Here is a 10,898-nt window from a genome sequence, read left to right as displayed (position 1 = left end):
TTTATTATTTACTTTTAAATAATTTTTTCATAATATCCTTAATTTACTTTCTATCTACCTCAAAGTAAACTTACAGACAGAGGGGTAATATATAATATACAAAACTAGTTGTGTTGGGTGAAAAGGGTAAAAATATTTTAATGGTTTACAGTTATTTTTTAAAAAATTATTTAAATGTATTGTACGTATATTTAACTGTGATGTACTATTATTTAAGAGAAATGAATACATTTTTGGCAAAACAACCAAATAAATTATAATTGATACATGCATTTATCTCATACGGAAATAGCATAATCAAATCATATCCTAGCTTCTTCCCATAAATATAATCTTAATTTGGTTGCGCACATGATTTAAACAATATTGATATTATATTGGTAGTCGTTAAAAAATATTAATAAAAGATTTTTTTACTAGTGTAAAAAGTAGTGGCAATTGTGTAATAAAAAAAAAAAGAATATGGGTAGTTTTACGGTGATATGATTATTTATGAAAATAAGACTATTGTTTTGAGACGGACAAAAATGATAAACAAGAATATTGTATTGGGAGGGAAAAAGTATAATTTTATAGAAAACCATGTGTTGTTAATAACTTTGATTTCAGTTTAAAATTAAATAAAAAAACAAAAACAAAACTTTTTAATTATACAAAATAAAATAAACATTTGGTTTCATATTTTTTTTAAATAAATATTTTTAGAATAGTAAAACCTATAAAAAGAAAAATTGCAACCAAAATACAGCTAAAACTTACAAAATTCATATCTAAGTTTTTTTTTTTAAAAAAAATTGTGAATAAATTAATTTATGGAAAAATGAATTTGGGAGTTTGGAAAAATTAATTTTCGTAGGAGACATATCTTAATTACAGGGTTCGGGCTTGTTCGTTAACTAAACGAGCCCATTTATGTTGTTCGGTTCGGCTCGTTAACGTTTGCGAACGAGTTTTAACCGAGTTGAACTGAGCCGTGTTCACGAACGGCTCAGTTCGTTTAACAGCTCTATAATACAATGTGTTTCGTATTATTATTTTTTTTTTACTTTTTCCATCTCATATTGCATGTCTCAGTTACTAAAGACATGAGAATTTAGTATAAATATAATTAGTAGATAATTGAAAATATATTAGTGAAAATAATTATTTTATAATATAAATAATTATAGATTACTAATTAGTTTAATTAAAATTAAAAAAAATTAAATTGGAAATTTTAAAATGGGACTAAGTTGTGCAATTATTTTCAAAAAAAAAAAAGAAAATGACTTGAGAGGTGGGACGAACAGAAACCACAATATAAACACGATAGATGGGACGGAGAGAGTACTATTTAGCTCTTATATATTTTTTTTTAAAAATAAATATTAATTCGATCTTATAAAAGATTGTATATAAATTATTATTCAAATAAAAATTTACTAAGGGTGTGTTTGTTTGGATGTTTGAATTGAGTTAGATTTGAATAGTAAAAATTTTGAATTGTAATAGTAATATGCTATATAAATAGGTGTTGATGCGATGTTTTAAATGAACAATTAATTTTTAGTATAATATAAAAAATAAAAAATAGGTGTTTTGATTTGATATTTTTGAAAAAAATAATTTGATGAATAGTAAAATTTTCTTACAAAGGAACACGCCTTAACTACATTCAGTAATGTTTCTTTACAAATTCTCACGTCATTGAAATATTTTTATATTTTATTCAATTTATTATTTTCTCCTGATTGATTCATTTTGTCATTTTTCACTAGCAATACATCTTCATGTCTGAATCAATTTATCCAAATAATTATATATATATATATATATATAGATATTTTCATCTGATTTGTTTTGTTTTCCTATGAATTTATTTATCCTATAACTTTTTTTGTTAATACTGTAGACAAAAGAAATTCGTATTAATTTTGTAAATACTTTTTTCTACAAATTACATATAATTTGAATCTTAAAATGTGTCATTTGCTTTCCCACTCGAATTTGAAAGCTTCTGTTTGATTTTCAATCCGACTTTTTGGCGGATATAATCTTTTGTTTGATGTTTCTGATGTTGTAAATTTATTTTTAGATCAAGACTTTATTCGAACAATACCTCTTGTAGAAAATACGATAATGAATTAATGGAATTATAATTTTAATAAAACTAAAACAATATTAAATGGAATCGAAACTAAAATTAACAATCAACGTAAAGCTAAAAAAATGGAAAAAAAAAAAAAAAAAAAACATAACCATTACACAGGCCTAACGATGAATTAAAGAAAGGCAAAACTTCAGCTTGAGTTAACAACAAAAAATTGTTAATTTTATCGATTTTTCAGCCAATATTAAATTATTTGCCTAAATCGCCAACTTTTTAACAAAAGCCACCTTGAATAACACAAAAAAACAATTCAAAGTAAGAAGAAAATAATAAATTCTTAATTTTTATTTTTTCTTTTTCTTTATTTTGGTTGCAATTCGTACGCTTTAGGTTTAGCTTAGAAAGAATCCCACCAAAACTATCTTTGACCTAACAAACTAACCACCAACTTTAATTCCCTTTAATTTGCCCTTATCACAACTGTCACCCGCCACCCCTCTTTACCCCTTAACTAACTTATGGTATATAGGATTTTTTATTTAATATTTTAGTTTATATTAACAATTGTATTATAATATAAAAAATAATATTTTATGTAATACTCTTTCTATCCTACCTATTCTATCCACGTTGCTATTTCTGTCCGTCTCACATCCATGTCACTTTTTTTTAAAAAATAATTATACACTTTAATTTCATTTTAAACTTTTTAATTTATTTTTTTTAATTTTAATTAAATTAATTAGTTATTTTAACCTTAATTTATAATTATTTATATTATAATATAATTATTTTTATTAATACTCTCTTAATTATCTATTAATTATATCCGTCCTAAATTTTTGTGTCTAATCCAGACATCCATGGAATGAAGAAAGTATTAAATTTTTAAATAAAATATAATATTTTTTATATATTGATCAGAAGAATTTTTATTGGGGGAAGCAAAGTCATAAAAAAATTTAAAAAAATTGATACTTTTTACATTTTTTATTATCCAAATTTATGTCGAATTTTTATTTTTATTTATTTTTCATTTTTTTACTATAAAAAATATCTATTTTTATTCATTAGTTGTAAAATTCATATCTGATCGAATAGATATAATTTTATATAAAAAAGGAAGTATTAATTTTAATTTTTTAAAAATATTATATTAAATCATATTTATTCTTATTAAATATTACATTAAATATTTAATTTTTTATAATTTAAAAAAAATTCCAAAATTTACTGCTAATATTTTTCTGTAAACATCTATATATTCCTTTACTTCTAATTGAAAATATATCTTTTACTCTCTCTATCCCAAATAAGGTGCAACGTTTGCTTTTGACACGAATTTTTAGGTGGATAGTATTAAGTAAAATAATTTAGAAATTAAGTGATGTGATGGAGAGAGAAATATATATTTTATTTTTTTATTTAAATAATGTGAAGGGATAAAGTGTGAGATAGAGATTAAGTATAATTAATTATTTTATATTTTGAAAATATTGTACGATGTTTAGAACATATCAAAAAAAATATTGCAGACTGTTTTTGGGACGAAAGGAGTATTATTTTTGTCAATCCACTTAAAAATATTAATTTCTTAAAAGTTCTGTAAACATCTATATATTCCTTGACTCCTAATTAAAAATACATCTTTTATTATTTTTGTCAATCCACTTAAAAATATTAATTTCTTAAAACTAATAACACATTATTATAATGATTAAAATACTCATAATTTTTAACTTTGACATGAATTATAAAAATATTTTATACGTTCTCACTAATATTGGTTACATAATTTCAAAATAAATTTTTCATTTGAGTAAGAGGAATTATATAATTAAAATATAAATTATTATACTATGAAAAGGATGCGTCTTCCACTTCTTGTCCCTTTCGATCGCAACCCTTCATACCGACACGTGTATGGTCAACATTAACTCACTCCCAAAAACTATTTTAAATTTTAATTATGTAATTAACCATCATTAAACTTAATTATTATTATTATTATTATGACGATGGATAGATTCACAGAGAATACTCACTCTGCCTCGGCAACTGCAAAAGGCAAAATGGCAAATGCATGAAGACACTTTTGTTTTAGGACCAGAAAATATTTTATTTTTTTAAAAAAACCCGGTTTTTCTCTGGACACTACACTCTACTCCGCACTTTCATCCTCGTCTTCTTCACAGACGACGACCTTTTCTAATTCTCCATTCCTTCTACATCACTTTCTGTGCCATTCCTCCTTAAACTATATACTACCATAATTCATTATTAATTATTAAATATTATTATTACAGTAAGCCTGGATCTTGAATCTTCCCCTTTACAGGCATCTCAATTAATTACTGATTTCACTGCTAAATTTAGAGATATGAATTATGTAACAAAGGAAGGAAGAAGACGAAAACAGAGCTTACCGGGCAGCCATGGAAGCTAACTGTGTTGCAGTTTTGCTGTTCATCTCACTGGCCGGAGGTTTCGTCGCCGGGAAAGAGCAAACCAGGAGGATTCTGCATCAACCTTTGCCGCAGACTACTTCAGCATCGCCGTCCGGATTGCCGCCGCCGCCGCCGCAGAAGGATCAGCCGTTTTTTAACGAAAATGGACAGCAATCGCCGGAGCCGGCGCCGGCGCAGCAGATAGTGGCGACGAATCCTGCTTCAGATCATAGGTTATCTAAAGCTAAGAAAATTGCAATTGCAGTAACGTCGGCGATTCTTACCCTCGCGATGATGGCGGCGTTGGCGTTTTACCTTTACCGGCACTGCGCCGGCCGGGAGGATGACTCGAGGAAACTCGTCGCCGGGGATTCTGCCGACCGGAATTCGAGAATGCCTCCGGCGAGTTTTCTTTACATCGGAACGGTTGAGCCGTCTTCTAGAAGCTTCGTGGAAGATTCCAATGGCGCCAATTGCTCGCCGTACCGGAAACTGAAATCGGAGAGAAGATCTGAGCGTTACCGGCCGAGTCCTGACCTTCAGCCCCTGCCGCCGCTGCCGAGGCCGCCGCCGCCGCCGCCGATGTCGTCGTCCGACGACGACAGCCACGACACCGATTTCTACACTCCGCAAGGATCGTCGATCAGCAATGAGTCGCCGGTTTCGCGCCAGACCACGCCGGAGCACCGTGCCGGTGGCGTTATTCCCTGTTCGAAAGGGAATTCACCAAAATCTCGCTTCTCATCACCGTCGCCGGTAATAATACCGTCGATCAAGCAATCGCCGCCGTTACAGACCAGCAAAACCAGATCCTACATCTCTGAAGGGACCAATTTTGCAGCTCCACCTCCGCCGCCGCGTCGGAAACCTAAAATCCCAATTCCACCACCGCCGCCGCCAGCCGCTACAAAAATTGGCGCTCCAGAAACACAGAACTCCAAGCAAACCATAAATACAGAAGAACATAATCTTACCCCTAAATCAAATCCAGAGTTCGAGAAAACGAATCACAGCAACTCAGCGAAGAACAGCGTCGATTCATCACAGAGAGGTGATGATAGAGAGGAACAAATCACAGGAACGAAGCCAAAACTGAAGCCTCTCCATTGGGACAAAGTTCGAGCAACTTCCGATCGCGCGACAGTCTGGGATCAATTGAAATCAAATTCCTTCCCGTAAGCAAAACCAAATTCTCCTCATCAAATTCACATCTCCTCACAATCATAAATTCATAATCATCCACTGCAGGTTGAACGAGGACGCCATGGAATCGCTCTTCAGTTGCACTTCCGAAAGCTCAGCTCCTCCAGAAGCTTCTAGAAATTCATCACACCGCCATGAATACAGAGTGCTTGATCCAAAGAAATCCCAAAACATCGCCATACTACTACGCGCACTGAATGTAACAATCGAAGAAGTTTCCGAAGCACTCCTCGACGGTATCAATGGCTGCCTAATATCCAAAGCATTGCTCAATTTCAAAAATTAAACAATCAAAACTCCTCTTGTGATCACAGGAAATCCAGAAGGACTAGGAACAGATCTCCTGGAGACACTACTAAAAATGGCACCAACAAAGGAGGAAGAGATCAAGCTCAAACAATACAAAAGCGGAACCTCGAGCTTAGGCTCGGCCGAGCGATTCCTCAAGACAATACTCGACATCCCATTCGCATTCAAACGAGTTGAAGCAATGCTGTATCGAGCAAACTTCGACGCAGAGCTTGCATACTTGAGGAAGTCTTTCCAAACACTAGAGGTAAATATAACATCGATTCATTCGATCAAAATGTACGCATCCGGTTATTGCAACGAACGGTAATCTTTCATGCAGGAAGCGAGCAAAGAATTGAAGAACAGTCGCCTGTTTCTGAAACTGCTCGAAGCCGTTCTACAAACCGGAAACCGGATGAACAACGGGACCAATCGCGGCGACGCCACAGCGTTCAAATTGGATACGCTGTTGAAACTAGTCGACGTGAAAGGAACAGATGGCAAGACGACGCTGCTTCACTTTGTAGTTGAAGAGATGATCCGATCAGAACAACCAACCTCAGTAGTCTCCCGATTAAGCGAAGAGCTCGGCAATGTTAAAAGAGCAGCAGGGATGGACTCCGATGTCCTGAGCAGCTACGTCGCGAAGCTGGAGACGGGGCTGGATAAAGTGAGATCAGTTCGACAGTACGAGAAAGAAGGCAAATTCTTCGATTCGATGACTGATTTCCTCGACAAGGCTGCCAACGAAATTTTCAGGATTAAGGCTGAAGAAAGACAAGCCCTGTCTGTGGTGAAAGAAGCAACAGAATACTTCCATGGAGATACTGCCAAAGAGGAAGCTCATCCTCTCAGAATTTTCATGATCGTAAGAGACTTTCTCGCCGTGCTCGAAAAAGTGTGCCGAGACATTGAGAGGACCACCGGCGCCGCCGCTGCCGGAAGATCTTTCAAAATGCACCATTACTGAATAGGTAGATAGATAGATACAAAGTTCTTTCTTTAGACTGAATAATTGTTCAAACATTACAATCTTTCTTCGATCAACACTAACTAAGCTGTCCTGATTATACAGAGGAGGCAAGAGACCAAATTGTGTCTCTTATGAAGCCAACTATACAATAGGAAGAAACAAAAAAACAAGAACAAGAACACAAAACTGCAATTTAGGGGACAATGAACTAATGGTCTTCTTCTTCATTCTCCTTTGTCTTCTTCTGCTATTTCCCTCTCTCTCTCATTTACATAACGAGCCCTTGATTTTTCTTGGCACCAATCTCTAAAGTACAATGAAAGAATTTTTGTATGTAATTGTGTCTACATTGAGAAGAACTACTACCAGGTTTAATTAATTTGCATTAGGCTGATGATCCCATGATCCAAGTGAAAAAATTGGGGCTCCTGTAATACTTCTTGATCTCACTATCTTCTTCACCAAAGTTCTCCACCTGAATTCCTCTTTCTTGCTTTGCTTGCATCTCTTCTGCCTGAAGTTCCTGCAATGCCGAGTAATCTAATTTTCAGTTTCTTGTTTTTTTGAAGGAATAAGTGAAAAGAATTTGGTGAAGGTGTAATCGAGAACTGACCGGCACAACGGCACTCTGCAGGTGTCTGGTTCAGCGCAGATTCGAGAGTGCAGCTCCAAAATTTGCCACATTCTCTTGCAATGGGAGCAGCCACCAGGGCCTCTTAATTTACACCCTGCAAAGTGTCGAATGAGTGTTTCGAGCCCCTTGCAAGCTGAGTACTGACATGGGGCTTGATCGGCTTGCAGAATTTTGTCGTGGGGGCCTATGGTTCGACAGCCGTCCCTGCATATGTGGACTAGAGCTTCCATTGCTTCGTATAGCTGTATGTATATCTTCCTCTCGTTCATCTTTCTTATCCGTTCCTTTCGCCTCTGAAAAGGTATATGAAAGCAACGCCACATTTAGATATAAATGCCGAGAAAATCAAGATTTTGTTTAATCTCGGTGTAATACATACAGCTTCTTGATGGATAATTGATTCGCGAATCTCCTTTTCCAGCACCGGATGGCTCTCCTTCATGTCCCTCCATCCGTCCGAGGCACAAACTGCCTTCAAATTTGACAGGATGAAACGATGGCACATTAGGCTGAGGCGAGGCGAGTCGCACAGCAACGAGAGTTGGAATATGTCGACTGCATTCTCTGTCGTCATCCATTTGTGCTCGAGCCACCACTCGCATAACTGCTTTAGCTTAGGGACGGCATAGACGTGGGACAGAACAAGCAAAGGTAGTGCAAATTCCTTCATGTTTTCTTCTTCATAGCTGCAGATATCAAAGTATTTGATATCAGGCATTGTTTATGTATATACACATTATGCAATCTCAGAGAATTACAGTAATGTGCAGGCGAATTGTTGGTTACCAGGATGAGTATAAATATCTAATGAAAATGCAAACAGCCTCTGGGGGAACACCGTGAATAGGAATCGATCGCCGCCTGCGATCCCACCGGTTTGATCTCTTCAACATAGCTTCGAAGACTGGAGAAGAAATCCCCTGCAATTTCAAAAACCAGGAACCGATGAACAAATTTCCATTTGTGATCAGATTGAAGTAGCAAGAGATGCTTCGATTCGATTAACAACTTACGAGAATGCTCGCGTGGGCGTAGATCACACCGCCACCATCTGTTTGAATCGAAACATCTGCTCGATAAGCTTCATCGAAGAGACGGTCCAGTAAACAATTTCCGGCGGTTGCGGCTGGGGGAGATAAATGATTTTCTCCTGTAATGTTTGATTTGGTTCTTACCAAACCTTTGTGATGCAATCTGGAGTTGAATTTAGGCAATGGAGGTGGAATAGGCATCGATTTCTCTAGAACCGTGGGGCATTCCTTGCAATCCATTCTGTCCACAATTATATATTATCTGCTGCGACACAGACAAATCGATGATCGTTCAATTAGCAGGCATCGACTACGATTGTTCTAGGAATTAAATGCAAAAATATCTTCACATGTATGGTTGATTTTCCCCCAATTAGAACCCTAACTACTCCTTCAATCGATACATTTTCTCTAAAATCAAACAGAAATTGAAATCAATAACAGAAATCATCGCACCTCTTCCAAATCCTTCCAGAAAATAACTCGAGGCGGAGAAACACGATCTGACGATATCGATTAGAGAGTTTGAAGGTGAATCCAAACCGTATCGCAATTCTGGATCTATATCCAAGTTGTATAAAACTTTCCTGCACCCCGAGCCAATTCCTGCTAAGATTTTCAATGCGACGACGGGATGATCGGCTTTCTTCCGAGCCTCCTGAAAATGAATTGAAATGAAAGAGAGAGAAATACAGAAGAACTCGTGCTGTCAGAAAATCGCCATATATATATATAGACATAGAAAGAGAATATGTCTGTGTGAGAGAGGAAGATGGTGACGTGGAACAGCGTGGAGAGAGAGCTGGCGGGGAAATATTAAAAACGTGGAATTACGTGTAACCTAGTCAGCGTTGAATTCTTGTGGTTTTATCCATTCTATAAACGTGTGGCTGATGCCTCATTGTACCCAATGATATGCTATTTAATTCTTTATTAAATTAATATTTGAGGTTACGGTTTGTTTATTGTTTGTCTTATTATTATTATTATGCTTAATTGAATTATGTGAATATAATTAATTATTAAAAGATTTGCTCGAGCTCCACGTCACCACTTCAAATTAAACCATCAAAATCCAAACAAACACGTCCGAGATAACTTCAAAGGTTTTTATAACTTTTGAAAAGTATCTATTTACTATATTCGAATGGTCGAAATTGAAATTAAAATTAAAATTAAAATTTTGTTTTTAATAAATTTGGATTCAGTACACTTTTTTTTTTTGGTATAACACCAATGTCTTGGCAGAATTTTCAGAAGCCTAACTTGATTGCTATATATATATATTTTCTTGAAATGGATGGTCTACTGGTTAAATATTCTCTAAAATTTTGGATAGATTATCAAAGTAACAAAAACATGATTAATGGTCTTGATAGACTAACTTAAACACAAAAACAATTTGAGTCTTTTTATTTAATTTTAGTTTAAATATTATTTTGATTTAATATTTAAAAATTAATTTACATTTATTGAAAAGATTGTTTGGTAATAATTTTTAGTGAAAAGATTGTTTGGTAGGATAATAATAATTCACCCAAATCCAAATACTGATATTATAGTTAATGCCTTTGAGCAACGGATTAATGCCTTTGAGCAACGGATCGAACACATATATGTATATTTATTTATTGCGTTGTAATTATTCGCACGTAAATAATTTCCATTTATTTCTAAAGATGTGTATTAATTATAGCATTCAACTTCAGAGATGAATCCAGCCATTCATATACATGTACGTATGTATTTCTCGTTTTGTCAAAATTTTAGGATACGTTTGTTTACGATTTTTTTTTTAAATTCTAATAATTGTTTGGTGAATAATTATTTTATCTTTTTTACTATTCATATTTTAAGATTCTTTAAGTTACACTATTTTTTTATATTTATTTATAAAATATTTTATTCAAGCTATTATTGAAAAGATCGTAACAAAATTAAATAAATAAAATCACCAACTAAACAAACCATTAAAATTTCTTCAAAAGTGTCAACTGTTTATTATATATATATATATTTTTAATATAAAAAAACCTTGCTTGTTTTTTGTAGATTTTTATAAAAAGTTTTTAGTATTCATAAAAAATCTTTCAAAAATTTGAAATAAAATTCTGATTTTTTATTTTTATATTATATTAAAAAATTTGTATCAAAACCTATTTTTATTATATCCAACATTTATTTACATTGCAAATCCATCCAAACCAAAATCCAATCCCCAAAACAAAGT

The 10,898-nt window shown here is 33.7% G+C and overlaps 2 protein-coding genes across 5 annotated transcripts; one reads left to right on the top strand and one right to left on the bottom strand.

The window, feature by feature from the left end:
• Positions 1 to 4,211: 4,211 nt before the first annotated feature.
• On the top strand, positions 4,212 to 8,929 carry LOC127258013 (formin-like protein 6). 4 transcript variants are annotated; one of them, XM_051284652.1, is made up of 8 exons: positions 4,212 to 5,711; positions 5,785 to 5,975; positions 6,054 to 6,295; positions 6,371 to 7,004; positions 7,106 to 7,217; positions 7,573 to 7,881; positions 8,059 to 8,288; positions 8,398 to 8,929. In XM_051284652.1, exons 1-4 carry the CDS (start codon positions 4,525 to 4,527, stop codon positions 6,998 to 7,000), a joined length of 2,250 nt encoding a protein of 749 aa, XP_051140609.1. In that variant the 5' UTR covers positions 4,212 to 4,524; the 3' UTR covers positions 7,001 to 7,004; positions 7,106 to 7,217; positions 7,573 to 7,881; positions 8,059 to 8,288; positions 8,398 to 8,929. The 4 variants fall into 4 exon arrangements, with proteins under 4 accessions (XP_051140609.1, XP_051140607.1, XP_051140606.1 ...); XM_051284650.1 differs by having other exon boundaries at positions 7,573 to 8,288; positions 8,408 to 8,929; XM_051284649.1 differs by having other exon boundaries at positions 7,573 to 8,288.
• Positions 7,014 to 8,908, bottom strand: LOC127258015 (BTB/POZ and TAZ domain-containing protein 4). The gene is made up of 5 exons (XM_051284653.1): positions 8,651 to 8,908; positions 8,424 to 8,557; positions 8,017 to 8,323; positions 7,617 to 7,930; positions 7,014 to 7,526 (listed from the first exon to the last, which is right to left on the bottom strand). The coding sequence occupies exons 1-5, from the start codon at positions 8,906 to 8,908 to the stop codon at positions 7,379 to 7,381; spliced, it is 1,161 nt and encodes a 386-aa protein (XP_051140610.1). The 3' UTR covers positions 7,014 to 7,378.
• Positions 8,930 to 10,898: the final 1,969 nt, after the last annotated feature.

The sequence above is a fragment of the Andrographis paniculata genome, unplaced genomic scaffold (genome assembly GCF_009805555.1).
Source record: "Andrographis paniculata isolate CXL003 unplaced genomic scaffold, ASM980555v1 Contig59END, whole genome shotgun sequence".
NCBI lineage: Eukaryota > Viridiplantae > Streptophyta > Magnoliopsida > Lamiales > Acanthaceae > Andrographis > Andrographis paniculata.
Note: the sequence above shows the minus strand (reverse complement) of the source record. Positions and strands in the feature narration are given on the sequence as shown.